Source organism: Temnothorax americanus, unplaced genomic scaffold (genome assembly GCF_048541705.1).
Source record: "Temnothorax americanus isolate GAGA-0224 unplaced genomic scaffold, ASM4854170v1 Scaffold284, whole genome shotgun sequence".
NCBI classification, from domain to species: Eukaryota; Metazoa; Arthropoda; class Insecta; order Hymenoptera; family Formicidae; genus Temnothorax; species Temnothorax americanus.
The window spans coordinates 1-19183 of NW_027509426.1; the positions used below are offsets into that span (position 1 = coordinate 1).

The 19183-nt window shown below is 36.4% G+C and overlaps 1 protein-coding gene and 1 long non-coding RNA gene across 2 annotated transcripts; both read left to right on the top strand.

Moving 5' to 3' along the window:
* The first annotated feature begins 4793 nt into the window (after positions 1-4793).
* Positions 4794-6488, top strand: LOC143899735 (uncharacterized). Its single transcript, XR_013257587.1, has 2 exons — positions 4794-5308; positions 5580-6488. It is a non-coding gene; the product is annotated as an uncharacterized LOC143899735 (long non-coding RNA).
* A 5118-nt stretch (positions 6489-11606) lies between these two features.
* On the top strand, positions 11607-17869 carry LOC143899738 (uncharacterized). Its single transcript, XM_077410260.1, has 3 exons — positions 11607-11633; positions 11819-11972; positions 12590-17869. The coding sequence occupies exons 1-3, from the start codon at positions 11607-11609 to the stop codon at positions 17407-17409; spliced, it is 5001 nt and encodes a 1666-aa protein (XP_077266386.1). The 3' UTR covers positions 17410-17869.
* Positions 17870-19183: the final 1314 nt, after the last annotated feature.

The following is a 19183-nucleotide window of genomic DNA, read 5'->3' on the forward strand; positions in this document are numbered from 1 at the left end:
TCGGATTGGGATTACAGATCGCGAATCGGATGTCAGCTAATCACAGATGAGCTGCTCGTCTATAATTGGCTAGATTAGGATCCACGATCCGCAATCTCAATCCGATCCGCGTCCGCGATACGTAGCGTGATACGGGCTTTATTCGGGTTATCTGCGGATCCACGGATCCGATACACGAACATTTGAAGCGACAGATCCGAATCTAGGTTTGCGGCGGAGTCGGCCGGAGTCGGCCGGAGTCGTAGCAACCTAGATTCCTCGCGAAAGTTTGACAATCAATCAAATCATTTGAATGAAAAATTTCTTGCGTGCGCAATATATCTAAGTGTTTGATATTTCATACAATCTAGCGTATGTGATATGATTGTGATAGAAAAAAAGAAAACTGTCGTATCACAGCCTCTGAAAAATTACATTTTTAATATTCTCCGTAAAAGATCAGTTAATACTCTCCGTAAGTTGTCTGTACCAACCCATTTCAATATTCGATTCTATACGCGAAGTGGAAACGACCAGTTGAATGTCAGACCGACGAAACAGTTTAATGGCGATATGTGAAATATAAAAGCGTTGTTTAAATTATAGTTTTTTGCAAAAAGGCAAAGCTAAAAAATAAAGCTATTCGTAAACATGTATAACAAACATACTTTTTTGACAGTTTGATAGCTTATTGATCTATTTGCGTTGGCTCTGTATTTGACTACTGATTGACTATTTATTCGTTTGATGACGCAGCTCTTTTACGATGTCGTAGGAGAACATTTATCTCGTTTTTTACAATTTATAAGTCGACTAGAATATTACACAATTATTAATATATGCTTACATAAATTGGCTTACATAGCATTGATAACGATAATAAGAAATATGTAATAAATTCCTTTAAAAAATCTATTTATTATACATATGTGTGATTTCATACTATAAATTACAAGAAATGTTTACCCGATCACCATCAGGTTATTTAAAAATTCGCTTTATTAACGCTCGAAAGCTACATTGTGGTCTCAGAAATTTCAATGATATTTTGGAACTATGTTTGAAACTATTACTTATATTTTTAATGCGTATTTTTTTTGCTAATATAATTTTTATTAGTGGATTTTATGAGATATACGATCATTTGAAGCGTCAGATCCGAATCTAGATCGCGGCGGAGTCGGCCGGAGTCGTAGCAACCTAGGTCCCTCTTGAAAATTTGACAATCAACAATATCTTTTATCTGCTGTGGCTGCAATCCAATATTTATTGTGAGCAAGTGTAAGTACAGAAAATCTATAGTATATGTAAAATAAAATATTAAAAAATATAGATTTTTAGTACTAACAGTTAACATCGAAATGCAGCCTAATATGTCACAACCTAATCTATTGATTGTTAAATTTTCGAAGGATCTAGGTTGCTACGACTGCGACCGACTCCGCCGCGAATCTAGATTCGGATACAACGCTTCAAATATTCGTATATCTCATAAGATCCGCGGATCCGCGAATCCGCGGGTAACCCGAATTTTAAATCGTGACCTGAAGAATGTTCGTAAACTTAGGTTCACTCTCAATTGCCAAAAAACAAAAGAAATCTGATTTAACAAATCAGTATTATCGAAACAATTCCGCAAACATTTTGATTAAAGAATTAATTAAAAAATAAAAATTTTATAATGCTCAAATGATTCAAAATCAATAAATAAATGGACCACAAAGCCGCAACAAAATCTTTGTGTCATAATATTTAATTTAGTCAGATAATTAACTTTAGCATACGTTCTGACCTGACATTAGGCCTCAGTGCAATAGGTTAAATCAATAAATAAAACTTAAAATCAGAACACACATTGTCGCATAATTTTCAGTCCGAAACAAGTTATTCCTCGCACCCTTTACGTACAACACACATCACTAGTAACTATTTTATATTATAATATTACTCTTTGCATGAAACATCATGGGTCTTTTACCATACCTATACTATTTTTACGTTTCGACTTTCAATACTTCCCTTCTCAATCTTTTGAATTTAAGACGAATGCGTTTTCGACCAAAAATTATGCGACAGTTTGTGTTCTAATTTTAATTTTTATTTATAGATGTAATTGACTTAATCTTGCATTGAGGATGGCCTAATGTCAGGCCGAACGTACGTTTATGACACTAAGATCTTGTGGCGGCTCTGTGACCTCTTCATTTATTTATTAAAATTAAAAAAAATGTTAAACAATTTCGTAAAATAAATATAAAACAAATTAACATGAAAAAACTATAAAACAATTAAAACAAAGATTAGTAAAAACAATTGCGAAATTAAAACGTAAATAAAACAGTTAAATCAGAAATAACAACGTACATGATTGAGAATCAAAATAATTTATAAAACAATTTCATTTGTAGGTCATCGTTCCTTTTATCTCTTTTATAAAGATGCATTTCACAAGTAATCATGGGAACATTCCATGCAATATACGGATCCACGCAAATGGAAACTAGTTTTATCGGGTTAAGTTACACACAAAAACATTTATTAATGAAAAACACACTCAACATGCATCTTGAAGTTTTTAAGACTTTAAGTCAGCAAGTTGATTAGCTCAAGAAAACCGTGAACATGTATTTAAAAAATCTTATTTTGTTTTTTATTAAAATTCTATCTAAAAATTTAATATGTTATGTCTGCGGTATGTAATAATTTTGATGTTTTTATATAAGATGACTTAAAATTAAATAAAATAATAAAATTTTACTATATTTATTTTACTGATAGAGAACAATTTATATGCAAAAATTGTAAAAATAAAAAGATTTAATTTTAATAATAAATTTTTAATTGTTTGAAATATTTATGGATTATATTACTTATATATTACAAAAAAATACAGAAAATATAGAAATATATCAAAGAGTTACATTTTACTAATATCCTCCGAAAATACCGAATTAGCGAGAAAAATGAATTATTTCATTAAATATTGAACTGTCATACCAATTATTCGATAGATAACTGTTACTCGATAATGATGTAAAAATATATTTATTATTTTAAGTAATTCCATGCAAATGTCAAAATAATTTAATTTTATAACGGCGCTCGTGTCATTTTGTGCGAAATACTTCAGAGTTGTTAATAAATTATTATTCTGCCTTTGGAGGATCCTGCTTTTCTGTGCTTAAATAACTTAAGCAGAAAAGTTCCAAATTTATCCGTTCTAGACACAAATTTTAGCAATTTCCAAACTGCGCACTATTACCCGCTACTTTCATTTTTGCCCGACTTTGCAATGTCCTAAATATTGCTCAATAAATATTTAACAACAAATTTATCATCAAGTATAAGTTCACATACTTGTAGACGAACGTTTAAGGGGTTAGTCTACTCGAGAGAGCCAAAAACAGGCAAATTTTCAAGAATTAATTTCAGACGAAGTATCGGTGATAAATGAATGTTTTATTTTCTTTGTTAAAGTTTCGAGAACATGTCCAAATTTTTATGCGTTGAAAAATTTTAAGATGGCGATGAGGCACTTCTTCGCGCGCAACCATGTTTTTTAGAGGTGGTCAAACGGTGTACATGGTTTCTGGAATGTGGATGGTCTGAAACAAAAAAAAATATATAGTCATAAACTATATTGTATTGTCTACGGAATGACGAAGCGTTTTTTCTCTCCTTGTTTTTGGCGTCAAGAAAAAAATTCCTGAATTTTTTGCTGCATTTTTGGACTCAAATTACGTGTTATTATTATTAATAATTATTGAACAAAATATTATAATGATAAAATCGTTCGTCATTCCGTAACTACTATTCCATAGAATATGTGTACCAAATTTGAAGTCGATTCATCGATTAGAACTCGAGATATCGTGTACACCGTTTTGAAAAACATAGTTTTGAGAAAAACGCGTTTAAAGTTTTGGTACTAATTTTTTGAGTGAAAAATTGCATTTTAAGCGTCTTACCGTTAATCAGCCATTCCTTCGTCATACAATAAACCTTCCACCTCGTAAAAATTCTCTTCGAGAGCCGATTGGGCTATTCTTCTATTAATTCTTTCTTGTTTGGAGGTCTCAAACGACCGCTTGTCAGCAATCGCAATTCGCAGCTCATCCGCTTTATCGCACATTTCGACGGCATTTGGCCCAATTTGTAAGTTCAGGACGTCCATCATTTGTAGAATACTCTCGTACCCGTGATTAAAAATGCTTGCTGCAAAATACGATGCCACTTCCACGGTTTTCGCGCCACTAAACACTCGTTTCGGAGCAAAATGATGCAATACTGGCGTGCTGTCTGTTGAAAATACTTCTGACTGACTATAAAGTATTTTTAACGACATCTGTGGGTGTCGTTAGTGTATTAGAGAAATTCAAAATTGAATGGTAAATCGTTATGTTGTACCCGCCGAACAGGTAACGATTTGCAGCAGATAGGCGTTTCGGAGCACTCCGGAGCGCTTGGGTAGGAGCTCGAAATTTCAATGAAAACGAGTTCTGGCAGATATAAGACCTTTTGTCCCTTATTCTAGAGGGCTCAAAGAATTTTATAAGCCAAAAAAAAAAATCGATTTTTTGACCATTCTCGAGTAGACTAACCCCTTAAAGGTTCCATAGCTGCATTTAAATTAATTGTAACTATAAAAGCCATTAACAGATTTACCTTAGATACGCATTATTACCCCACTTTCTCCTACAGGAAATTTTTCGGGAATTGCAAAACAATTTTTTAGATTTTTCCCACGTGTAATACTTTAATTTTCGTTCCAATAGAAAAATTTGTTCCTTAGCAGTTTCCGAAGAATAAAATACATTCTCCGCGAGAAATTTTCTAAAGATCATTATGCCTATCAACAGACACGAAATAGTTAGCGATGATATTTTCGAGTGTGACATTTGATTATATCAGCATAATATAAAATATTTTGACAAAAACACAAATATCTTTGGTGCGAACCTAACCACATTTAATAAAATACATCATCATATAATCCAAATTACTATCTTGATTACTCAAATATCTTGTGCGACTATAATAATGCCATCAATTAATTTTATTAACAGGTGGTTGCTCATTATTTGGGCACTCTTGTTACGGCGGTCATGGCAAAAGATTCGATTCGACTATGCAACGCAACACTTTACAAGACCGTGCCAGCCAGAATGTTCAAGAAGCGCCATTACCGAATGACAAATTATTTTACGTTCTTTCGAACAATGAAAAATTACGGAAACGACCTGAGGCTTTCATAGAAACTGACGAAGACGACATGGAAGACAATCAGCAAGACGACGTTCTTCCTCTATCTGCTATATTGAATCAATGGGTAAGTGTGTTTCTATAACGCGAATAAGCATTGAGATATAATAGAATATAAAAACTAGTCTATAGATAGGAAACAGAATGTTCTCTAAAATAGCAGAAGTTATCTAACGACTGAAAAATTAGAAATATTCTTGCGTTAGTAGAGCCTCTACTTTGTACTAATTACAAATTGTACGAGACTATAATATACAGAAATAAGAGAGGATATTTTAGCTATTTAAATGGCACGAGGCAACAAGGACAAGAATATCTAATAAGGCTGTATTTTTCAGATGGCGTTGCATCCTCGCTCCAATCGACGGAAAAAAATGACTTTGTAGGAAAAACACGAAAAAGTGAACATATATTACTGGCATGAATAATTATGTTATAAAAATTAATAATTTATTCTATTATATTTTTTTCTTTAATTTCAACATTATTTTATCAGAAAAATGTGTGTATTGGCTTTTAGTTTCAGTTCATTGTTATAATAATATAATTATTAGATTTGTTAAAAATTCTATTAAAAATTAATAAAATAATATAAGATATTATAGTTTTTATATTTTAAAAAGCTGTATTTTAATTTTGATTGACAGTAATGTGGACACTGTAATTTGGTCAGTAATTTGGTCTTTCACTTTAGTATGAAACGTGCGAGTAGTTATAATTAAATATAGTAATTATAATTAAGTATACTAAGCCGCGTATCTGCCGTATCAGCCGTATCAGCCATGTCAGCCGTATAAGCTAATTAAAATTTTAATACAAATAATTTCTTTCGGCTATATGATAGACATTCGCTAATGTAAACGAAATTGTTTAGTTTTGGCATACGCCCCTGGTATAAAAATTTAATGCAATTTTTGATTGGTTATTGCCGTTATTGGGCAGTTAGACTGAATTTTTTCTAGTAATTGAACAGAAAACTGTTTAGAATTCCAATCAAAATGTAACGCTTTCGCGCAATTATTGCACAGAAAAGATGTACAAATTCTGAATTCTGTTAAGTTACTTACCAGTTACTTAACGTGCGTGATAATATAATCATATATATCTGTATCTTAATATTTTTAATAATTTATTATTGTAAATATTATTGTAAATGAGGTATTCTATATGACACTATCCATTTTCGTATCTTCCATATTTCATTAATAAAGTCTTCATTAGACTCTGTATCAAAGCTTTAATTCTTTTGTTTATAATTTATATTAATAGAATAATCTGATGTCTATGACTACGATAGATGTAAGAGCCTACGTTTTGTTTTCTGCCATCAGCCTACGGCTGCGTTTGGAAACGCTACCCTGAGAGTAGACCCAGGTGAGTAGTAATGGCGGCAGGATGCAAGTAGTTTCCAATGACCATTAATTAATATAAAAATACATAATAATAAAAATATATAATCAAAAAATATAATAAAAGAATATAAATATAATTAGCATCGATTATTATAAATTAGCGGTAATAGAATTCAGCAAATCGAGCTATGAATTCATGAAGTCGTTCAAACGCACAATTCGCCACCGGAAATAAGTTGGCGTTGGAAGTTTTAATTTTTTTAATAAACAATAGCTTAAACGATTGCTTCTTAATTGCTTCTTTAAAGAATCAAGAATTGCTCCCCTTTTAAAATTAATATTTTTTAAAATATTTACAAAAAACGTAAAATTTATAATTGTAACTCAAAAACATATTTTTATTAACTTTGTGCAACTAAATCCAGCATAAAATAATTGCTTCTTGATTGCTTTTTATTGCTCATCCATTATTACTTTAATAATTTATTGCATTTTTATTAAAAAATTAATAAATTTATTATTTTCCAAGTGACGGCGCAGCTATATATTGCTCTATTGGGATATTCATTCGTATAATTAATTTTGTATGATACTTTAGCATTTTTATTGAAAAATTAACAAACTAAAGGCCGGATGCATTATGCGTTATGCAAAAGTTTGTGCTCCGGCCTTTAATTTGTTAATTTTTCAATAAAAGTGCTAAAGTATCGTACAAATTTAATTATACGAATAGAGCGATTGAATATTCCAATATATATAGAGCAAACAAGGATCAATTATTCTACCAAAAATCAATATTGGTTAAAGAGTTAAACTCTTTGAAATATAGTTATAAACAACAGAGTTGTTATGTTACGTTTGAATATATCCGTCGTTAGCTGCCGAGCCATATATAGTTACAATAGGCAGCTGCATCCGTCACTTGTAAAATAATTAATTTTTTAATTTTTTAATAAAAAATGCAATAAATTATTAAAGTAATAATAGAGCAATAAGCAGCAATCAAGGAGCAATCATTTTATGCTAAATTTATAGTTGCACGAAATTATTAAAGTTATTAAAAATATATATGTTTTTGAGTAATAATTATAAATTTTACGTTTTTTGTAATTATTTTAAATAAAAAATGTAATCCGGATTAAGTTTTCGAACGCAGTCTAATAAGGCAGTTACTGCAGTTAAGGTAGTCGTCTCGTCGGGGCATGTATTATGGATGATTTCGGATTTTATATCAAATTATATGCAAATTATATCAGCTTTGCAGTCGATTTTTTCTGTGGCTCCTTACCGACTATTTACTCTAGAAAATCGATCTCAAAAATCACAAATTTTGCATTACTTCATACAGACAGCCATAAAATTTCTATAGTAGGGGATGGGGAACGCGGGGAGGATTCCTCGAGTACTTCGATACTCGAGTCAGAAAAGGAGGGAGAGGGTGATCTGTCGCGATAGAGGGTGGTGGAACTAGAGGGGGAAGGAATTCCGCCGAAAGGAACAGGGGAAAAGTTGCAGGGTGATCTCTCCCGGAACTCCGCAAGTTCCTCGGAAGGAACTGGAGAGTAGGAAGGTTCAAAAAAGGGGGGGAAGATTCTGGGGTATCGGGGAACACCCGATACGCAAGGGAACAACGGGCAAATGAGGGAGATCGGGAAGAGGGAGAATCGGGGATAGCGAGTTCTATATGCGGAGACTGTTCGCGTGTTAAAAAGGAAGCTAGGAGCTGTTGCTCCACTATGCGGGCGCGCCTGTTCCGAAATAGCCGATTGCGGATAGTTATCCCCAAAGACTTGCGGCGGTGAATTTTTGACTTCACTAAAATTATTTTATGATTTTGAATTTGAAAAAAAGAAGGAGTTTTATAAAGACGGTTTTATATAAATATATAAATATATATACGTGTTCTCATGTATGGTATTCACACATATATATAAGTATACTGTAGGGATGTATATAGATAACCGAGCGGGTATCTCGGGCTTACTGTTGACGGCTGTGATTGGGGAATCTCTGAGGTGGTTGCACCGGATTCTCCCGGAGGTAGGTTCGGCTCGGTTCTGTGATGTGTCCTGACGCGCACAGAGTCGACTCGCGACGCGACAGAAATTTAGTTTCACTTGAGGAATACAACTGGATGATAGTTGACAAGTACGGCTGGTAAATATAATTTTAAGACGTCTCGGACTGGATCAGAAGTGAGTTCAAGTGCGCAAAGTCGCGATTTTTATACAAAATTAAGGAGGCGGGATTATGTTTTAATCCGATTTGATTGGGTAGAGTTCTCTTCTGATCGTGACGTATGTTTCAATTTTCCGCCTATCCCGTGGTGACTTTCCCCAAAAATCGTCGTTGCCTATGAGCAATTTTTAATTAGCGGCTATTCATTGGCGAGTACGTTATCATCTTGCCCTTTGACAGTCCCTTCCAGAGTCTTAATTTTATCAATCGCCGCGAGGCGTGGGTCTTAGGTCAAATCTGCGTTTCACGGAAAAGCGTGAGATTAGCCCTTCCGTGACCCGAGAGGTCACCCAGATCCTTATGGCGTTTTTAATTTATTGCGCCCTTTGCCATGAAATTTCGTGATAATTGAAATTTCGTGCTTCATTTCGTAGAATTAGATGGGATGTGACAAACAAGTCTATAATTTGCCTATTTTATTAGGTTTGAGTCTTCTGGAAGGTTTCGTCATTTACCATTTAATGAGCGATGACAGTTGGAATGCATCCGCTTCGTCAATTGATAGCCGCTATTTTATGGTTTCCGTCTGTTTTGTGTGATGAGATGAGTGATTCCACGAAAGAAGGAAATCGTGGAGTCAACAGGACGTAACACCCCCGCCTTAGACAAATGTTGGGGGTGTATATACACAACATTTGCGGAAGTAAGTGAATTTTGAGCGATTTCATTCTTTCGTCGGTTGATAACTTAATCGGTGCTAAGCCCTAAATAGACTAGAAGACCACTCGTCTCCGAATAGCGCTTATTTCTCTGGTTTTATTTAAAGAAAGAGGAAAGAATTAGGCGACCTCCATAACCCCTTCCTTAATTCCTTCGTCCTTCTTATTTTTATACATACGCGTTACATTCGGATGCGCGTATATATATATACACATTTTTTTTATGGAAATTACATATACATGCGCCTGTTGGGTTAGTTAAGGAAATATCATGATAAAAAAGGGTAGTTCTTTCTACGTGCACATGTATACATACAAAAATACTTATACATTGACTAAATATGCCGATATACATATATATTATATATATATATATATTTATATATTTATATATTCTTTAAAAATATATATACGTATTCTTTTATTTGTTCATTTATTATTTTTTGTTGTTTTTTTTTTTTTTTTTTTTTTTTTTTTTTTTTTTTTTTTCCTTTTGTTTTTCGAGATTAAGTTTGGGAAAGAGACGGGAGTCGTAGGTCACGAGGATAGGTTGACTACATGAATGTTTCTGGTTTCGGGAAGTTTATTACGCTTTCCCTTTTTTGTGCCGAGTCTCCGCTTAGGGTAACTATTATTTTACCCGTGTGGTGACCGCTGAGATTCCCACTCTTGGTTTAGTCGGGCTCTGCTAGCCTGACTCTTTGTGTACCCTTTGATATGTGTTGCAGATTGGCCCTTGCTGGGCGCAATTGAATTGTTATGCGTCTCGCTTAGTATGGAGTCATATAAGCTGACAGGGAGAAAAAGAAGGGGGGGCAAGCGCCTAGCAGATTGTTCTTCATGAGATAACTCATGGAACGTTATTGGGTACGTACCGTGGGTTTCAAGATTCGTTTTCTTGCAGTAGATATTTCAAGGAAAGAGGAGGGGAATATATAGGTCCTCTATATCTCTTTTCCCTTTTTTTTTTTTTTTGAAAGAAGACAACCATACGTTATTCTCTAATGCATTTAACTGTAACAATAATTATTTCAAGAAAGAGAAAAAAAATATATATATATATCCCTTAAGATTTATTACCAATTGTTATTAACTAACTATAATTAAAATAGGTGTAATTGCTAAAATTAGGTGTAGAAATATGCTATTATTTTTTTGTGTTTTTTTTTTTATATATATATACATGTATATATATATTTGCATATATATATAGACATACATATTTGTTTTGCGCGTTTGTTTCTCACCTAGAGAATTGTAGGGTGTGTTTTTGTTATTTGTTCGTCAGCATGCTCGGCGCACCCCATTCGTATCAGCAATTCTTCCGTGTTGCCTAGTTCTTCTTCACTCTCGCGTTCGGGTTTGAAATTAACCACGGCGGCTTCATCTCGGAGAGTGGTACGAATCCGGATCCATCCTTCCCGTCGTTCCAGCAGTAGTCTGGTCAGGTCGTTTACTCTCCGGGGCCATTTTGGTTTTGCTCCAACAGCCTGGATATTTGCAAGCCCGCAGGGGATGGCCTGCCAAGGTAGATTGCAAAATCGGTCTTCTAGGATGTAGGTGTCAAATATAGGTCGCTGGATGACCCGTCCCCAGTCTCGTAAGGCGATCGTGACCAATCCATTTCTTTCGATCTGGTACACGATCCCTCTTTGCCAACGTCTTTCTTCCCGGATGGTTACTGCTTCTCCTGGTAGCACGCGGTCAGGTGGCATATGCAAGGAATTACTCCTGCGCATCATCCTGCGCGTTAGATCGTCAACGAGTTCGTCCAGGTCATCACGCGAGTTTTCCAATTGAACCCATAGGAAGGTGGGGAATTCTACCTTTATGACCTTGACCCTTAGTGGCCCGCGGGTCAAAAGTCGGGGGTTGATACACTCAATTTCCATTTCTATAAAAGAATAGTGACGTTTTGATTTCCCTGCATGTCGTAGCATGTAGTTAAAACAGTAGGGTTGGCGTCGAAGGATACCGATAGTAAGAGACAGTACATTGACCGGGTAAATATAATCTATTGTTGTTATTATTATTATTAGTTTTATTATCCTTTAAGTTCAAGAGTGTAAGTGGAAGTTTCCTTCAAAGGGAGGAGAGGTCTCCCGAATGAAAAAGAATGTCCTGGTCCGTTATTAGTTGTCATGTGAGTTTGTGGCTCAAGAGATTGTCTCTCTTCCTCCGATCTATCTGGAGCAGTGGGTCTTGCGGTGTCAGGTTTCCTTTTCCCTTGTCGACGCTATATCGTCGCTTTTGATATTTGAAATTCGCGGTCTCGTAGACGAGTCGCGCTCTCGCGGCTTACTTGCGTTCTCGCGCCTCTATCTTTAGTTTGCTCGCGCTTGGCGCGCTTTTACCCCCCACTACCGCTTTGCTTTTGTCGACCAAGTCGGGCGAAAGCCTAAAAGAAAAACCGCGTGCACATACGCAAAGGGCACAAGCCCCCACATAAATGGTCCTTCGAGCCGGATACACGGTACAACAGGTATATTGGTAATAGTACGAATTTCCAAACTTACATAAGATCGTACTACACCAGGTAAGCGTACATTCCATACGATCCTGCTAGGTTACATCACATATCGTACTAGATAGAAATCGCGTCTCATTTTCGCGTTTCACGGCAGACATATTGCATCCTTCAAGTAGTCGTTATAGCATAACAAGCAAGCATGGATTCGTTAACATTAACGGACGCTAAAAATAAAAGATCGCAAATACGAGCAGCGGCCACGCGATTAAGAACCTTTATGGATAATTTCGATATAAACCAAGGCTCGCGACACGACATAAGTGTGCGTAAGCAAAAATTAGCTGATATGTGGGCTCAGTTCGACGAGGTACAGACACGTATTGAAACCCTCGAAAACGCTGACCCTACGACGGATAAGGATCGTCTTCTCGAGCTACAGATGCACCAACGCGCTAGCTTTGAGGAGCCTTACTATAATTTAATGTCACGTTTCGATACAACTCTCGAATTATGCGACCGAAATTCGCAACCTGAAATTCGCACAACTCCAATATCGGAGAGTAACCACACGGTCAATAACAGGGAAACGCGCATTAAACTTCCCAAGATAATTTTACCAACTTTTTCAGGTTCTTTTGAGGATTGGTATTCATTCAAGGACACCTTCGAAAAGTTAATCCATCAGAACGGAGATGTATCTGTTATCGAAAAGTTCCATTATTTACGCTCTTCATTAAAGGACAAAGCAGCGGAGATTATACAGTCCTTAGATACGACGACGGATAACTATGACGATGCCTGGGCAGCCGTTAAAAATCGTTATGACAATAAGCGCTGGACCATACAAAGACACATCAAGGCCATATTTGATGCACCAGCTATTAACAAGGAAAATCATTTAGCTCTGCGTGAGTTACTCGACACTATTTTTAAGCATTTACGCGCTCTTAAGGCTCTCGATAGGCCTACTGAATCTTGGGACGATTTAATTGTTCACATTGTAGTCTCTAAGCTCGACATACCTACGAGTAAAGCTTGGGAAATAAGTCTTGATGACGATGTACCCGATTTAAAAACATTAATGCAATTCCTTTCAAAACGTTGTCAAGCTTTAGAAGCAATTCACGCTAAAACTCATAACAATGCAACGAATAATACACAGAAACAAGGAAAACATAAGGGTACATCGGTCGCCAACGTCGCTACATCTAATTTATCTTGTCCTTTATGTAAAGAAAATCACCAGTTATATCATTGCGAAGAATTTCTCAAACTAACAGTCGAGGATAGGATTAAGAATGCGAAAAAGGCTCATCTTTGTATAAATTGTTTAAGATCTACCACCCATCAATCCAAACTTTGTAAATCAAGCGCCTGTCGTAAATGCAGCAAAAAGCACAACACCTTGTTACATATGTCTACCACAGACAACGCAGATCAATCATTATCGAATACTAGGACTCCTCCTGATAAAACAACTGACACGCCTCTACCAGTCTCCACACAATGCATTTCAAGTTATCATCCATTGAACGTCTTGCTATCTACAGCCATTGTAAACATTTACGATTCCAATAACAAACCTCTTTCTTGTCGCGCATTACTTGACAGCGGTTCTCAAATGAACTTTATAACGCAAGAGTTTGCTGATAAATTGCAACTTAAGGAGAGATTTCTTGAAATGTCAGTGTCAGGCGTCATGCAAGGAGTATTTAGAGCTAAGAGTTTTGTAAACATACGCGTTAAATCACGTTTCAATAATTTCAGTGAGAATATAGATTGCGTAATATTACCAAAGATTACTCAACATCTACCGCAGCATTCGCTATCCATCCAAAGCTTTACGATACCTAAAAATATAAAATTGGCAGATCCAAATTTTAATGTACCGTCCAGCATTGACATGCTAATAGGCGCTGAGTTATTCTGGCGAATCATATGTGCTGGCCAAATCAAACAATCTAAAAATCTACCTATTTTACAAAAAACTCATTTTGGATGGGTAGTGTCTGGCTGTACCGCGATTGACATGGCTGGACAGACTCCCTCGGTTAACTTGCATTTAACTGTATCCAATGATTTAAGTCAAGAGTTGAATCGTTTTTGGGAAGTAGATCACAACATTTCTTCGCATACACTAACAAGTGAAGAACGTACCTGCAAGGAGCTATTCTTAAAGGGATTGCGGCGAAATTCTGAAGGCCGTTTTATCGTCAAACTACCAATAAAACAGGACATGCTGGATAAACTAGGCAATTCCAAGGATATAGCCTTACGACGTTTCAAGGCACTAGAAGCACGTCTCATAACTCAACCTGATATGTACTCTGAGTACAAGAAATTCATGCAAGAATATATTGACTTAGGACACATGCGAGAAGTGGATGAATCGACCGAATCCACTCCAAGTCAATCTTATTACCTACCGCATCACGCCGTAAGAAAGGAAACAAGTACGACTACTAAATTCAGAGTAGTATTCAACGCTTCTTCCAAGACCGACACCGGTATATCCTTGAATGATGTATTAATGGTCGGCCCCAATCAACAGGAAGATCTCTTCTCCATTTTAGTAAGGTTCCGCACGTTCTTGATTGCACTGACTGCTGATGTAGTCAAGATGTATAGGCAAGTACTAGTTGATCCAACACACACCCCTCTCCAACGTATCTTCTGGCGTAAGTCAATTAACGAGCTCATCAAAATATACGAGCTACTCACAGTGACCTACGGTACGGCTTCTGCAGCATTCGAAGCAATCGAGTCTATGAGAAAATTGGCTGAAGAATATAAGGAACGTTATCCAGTTGCTTCCGAGATACTGTTACGAGACTTCTACGTTGATGATCTAGTTTCCGGAGCAAACACAATACAAGAAGCTTTAACCATCAAAAATCAGCTTACCCAATTGTTGCAAGAAGGGAAATTCGAACTGAGGAAATGGGCGTCCAACGAGCCCTCCTTACAAGGTGGCACATCTTCGGTCAACCAAAAGGAGTTCATTCTGGCAGCCGACAAGGAAACCGAGACACGAACACTGGGCATCTTATGGGACTGCAATTCCGACACGTTTAAATTCTCCAGTATCAATTGTCCACCACCTATTGAAAATCCCACGAAGAGGAGCATCTTATCCAGAATCGCTTTGATTTTTGACCCTCTGGGATTATTAGGCCCAGTAACATTAGTGGCCAAGATCATCATGCAAGATCTTTGGCGTCTCAAACTCAATTGGGATGAATCCATACCCTTAGACTTGAATACAAAATGGAAGCAATACGAAGGAGAATTACAAGATCTAAGAAGCATAAGCATCCCTCGCAGAGTCATAACCGCTGATCAACCCACGCATCTGGAACTACACGGATTCTCTGATGCTAGCGAAGTCGGATACGGAGCCTGCATCTATTTACGTTCCACTTCTGCCTCAGGAGAACACTTCACTAACCTCTTATGCTCAAAGTCAAGAGTAGCGCCGCTGAAGAACCTATCCCTGGCACGCCTCGAATTAAGCGCAGCTCTATTACTAGCACAGCTGTACGACAAAATTACAAAATGTCTTAATTGTAAAATCGATTTTGTATCTCTCAATACCGATTCTAAAATCGTTTTAGCATGGCTTCAATCTTGCAGTCGCTCCTGGGCTACTTTTGTAGCCAATAGAGTAGGAGAAATACAACATTTGACTCCAATTCAATACTGGAATCATGTTTCCAGCGAGGACAATCCAGCGGATCCCCTATCAAGAGGCGTCATGCCTAATGCTCTGCCTAGTCTAAAAATATGGTGGACAGGACCCATTTGGCTAAGTTACGATAAGGAGCAATGGCCACAACCTTCAACTTCGGCACTACCAGAAGAACTGCCAGAAAAAAGGTCCAAAATGATCGCGACGACCTTAACCAACACAGAGGTTCTCGACATATTTAACCGATACTCGAAATTCACTAAATTAGTTCGAGTCGTCGCATACATGTTGAGATTCTTCGAAAATGCCAGAAACCTCAAGGCTTCGAACAATCCGGTAAGTTCTCTAGAAAAGAAGACGCGCACTGTCAAGCCTATTCTCCCGGAAGAGCTCAATCACGTCATCATTCGTTTAGTGAAGCTAATACAAGCCGAGTCTTTTCCTGAAGACATCAAGTCCCTCGCAGTACGAGGAGTAGTGAGCAAGGGTAGTCCTATATTGAAATTAAATCCCTTCATCGATGACTCTGGAATATTGAGAGTCGGAGGTCGCATAAAATCATCGTTCTTACCATACGCAGCTAAACATCCTATGTTATTACCAGGACATCATTCTTTCTCACATCTCATCATAAGACACGAACATGAAGCGGAATTTCACGCTGGTCCGCAAGCCACATTGGCTGCGATACGCCAAAAATACTGGCTGATTTCTGCACGTAACGTCATACGACAAATTGTAAGAAAATGCGTAACCTGTTTTCGTAGCTCGCCAAAACCTGCTTCCACATTAATGGGCAATCTTCCAGAATCCCGAGTAAATATACCTAAGAAAGTATTTGATAAATGTGGTGTCGATTATGCTGGCCCTCTTTATTACAAGGAAGGGATTAGACGTAATGCTAAACTCATTAAATGTTACATTGCCATTTTTGTCTGTTTCGCAACCAAGGCTGTTCACATCGAATTAGCTTCCAGTTTATCTTCAGAGGCATTTTTGGGTGTTTTCAGACGCTTTGTTTCCAGAAGAGGATGTCCCTCTGATATCTTCTCAGACAACGGTCTAAACTTCGTTGGAGCTGATCGCGAACTCAGAGAATTGGCAGACTTAATCAAGAACCAAGCTGTGCAACAGCAAGTCATTGATCAAGCGACTAGTAAGGGAGTTAACTGGCACTTTATCCCTCCGAGATCTCCACATCATGGTGGATTATGGGAAGCTGCTGTAAAGTCAGCCAAACGACATTTAATCAAAATGACAAAGGATAGTCATCTCAGATATGAGGAACTGGAGACGCTTCTTATTCAAATCGAAGCCATATTAAACTCTCGCCCGCTTACGCCTGTTTCCTCTGACTCCAATGATTTTATCTTCCTTACTCCTGGACACTTCCTGATAGGTGCTCCTATTACATCTTATCCTGAACCATCTTTGGAGGAAATACCATTAAATCGCCTCTCACGCTGGCAACATGTACAGCAATTACGTCAACACTTCTGGCGACGATGGTCAAGAGAATATTTGCATCAATGTCAACAACGTAACAAATGGCATACCCAAGATGCATCAATACACATTGGACAAATGGTTATTTTAAAGGAGGATAATACACCGCCATTATCTTGGCCTCTTGGAAGAATTCAAGAACTACATATTGGTGGTGATGGAATAGCTCGTGTCGCAACTATACGCACAATGAACGGAAGCTACAAACGGCCTATCACACGGTTGTGTCTGCTTCCTATTGAGGACTCTGTCTAGCTATGATTTATCGTGATACGTGCGTTTATTATTATACAACCACACTTATTATTATAATTCACATTATATTATTATAACCTTGTACTATTATAATTTGCGTTTACCTAGCTATAATTTGCGTTTGTATTACATATAAGTTTATCATTTTGTTTTTAAGATTTCTAATCTACGACTTCATTGATCAGATTAAGTTGAAATAATTCGTACTTTTCATTGAAGGATGGTCCTATCAAGGGCGGCGGCATGTCGACGCTATATCGTCGCTTTTGATATTTGAAATTCGCGGTCTCGTAGACGAGTCGCGCTCTCGCGGCTTACTTGCGTTCTCGCGCCTCTATCTTTAGTTTGCTCGCGCTTGGCGCGCTTTTACCCCCCACTACCGCTTTGCTTTTGTCTACCAAGTCGGGCGAAAGCCTGTAAGAGAAAAACCGCGTGCACATACGCAAAGGCACAAGCCCCCACACCCTAGATGTAATAAAAGTTGGGTCAAGGAATCCCATATGGCTCCTATCAGGTATACGGACCATCCATACACTGTGTGAAGAGCGTACCCGTGTACGAGAGTATCTAGTATCAGTTTGAAGATTCTTGTGAATAAATATATCCCGATCATTCCGGCGCTAATGTTGCCGAAATTTAAAAATTTATAGTCTTGGCAAAATAAATGAATCTTCTGAAGCAAATATGGTTATTCAAAAATCTGAAGGACAAATAATAGAATTGCATAAAATCTTAAAAGAATTTCTAGAATTACCAAACGTATTTAATGAAATTGTTTCCTATATGTAAAACGAAGAATCTCTATGTGATGAGAATGTGCGTACTTCTATTTTCCAAGGAAACTTATGGAAAGAAGTAAAACTTAAATTTCCAAATAAAATAATAATTCCTTTATATCTTTTTTATGATGATTTTGAACCTAACAATCCTTTAGGTTCAAAAAAAGGTATATATAAAGTAAATGCAGTTTATGTTTCCATTGCTTCTGTACCTATTCAATATGCTTCTTTATTGGAAAATATCTTTTTAACTCAGCTTTGTTTTACGGGCGATCGAGAGCAGTATGGTAATAAGAATGAATTTTATAAAATCATTCAAGAATTGAAATACTTAGAAACAGAAGGTATCAGAATACAAATATCTTCCACAAAAAGTGTTCAAGTATATTTTACGTTGCTATTAATTTTGGGAGATAATTTAGGTTTAAATTCTATTTTAGGTTTCAATGAAAGTTTCCAATCAAATTATTTCTGTCGTTTTTGTAAGACTCATAAAGACGAAACAAAACATCAATTAAAAGAAAATGAAGAAAATTTACGTAACATTACAAATTACAATAACGATTGCTTATCTTTTTCTTTTGGTATTAAAGAAGTATGTATTTGGCATGAATTGCCAAATTTTCATGTTACAAAAAACTTATCTTGTGATTTAATGCATGATGTTCTGGAGGGAGTTCTAAGATATGATATGGCTCAAATAATTTCTTGTCTTATTACAAAAAAGTACTTTTCTCTTGAACAATTAAATGGAAGAATAAAGTATTTTAAATTTACTGACTCAGATATAGGTAACCCAATCCCTTTCATTATTTCTGAACATTTGAAAAACAAATATATAATAATGAGTGCATCTGAAATGTTAGCATTGACTACTTATTTTTGTATCCTAGTTGGTGATCTAGTTCCATCACATGAGCCCGTGTGGGATTTTTACATACTTTTATATAAGATGTTAGATATACTTTTATCGAGAACAATTTCTAATTCTTCAA

Coding starts and splice junctions, on each gene's coding strand:
- LOC143899738 (XM_077410260.1), top strand. CDS start 11,607: ATGTCCTGGTCCGTTATTAGTTGTCAT. Junction 11,634..11,818: donor GGTCCGTTATTAGTTGTCAT/GTGAGTTTGTGG, acceptor CTCTATCTTTAG/TTTGCTCGCGCTTGGCGCGC. Junction 11,973..12,589: donor CCGGATACACGGTACAACAG/GTATATTGGTAA, acceptor CAACTTTTTCAG/GTTCTTTTGAGGATTGGTAT.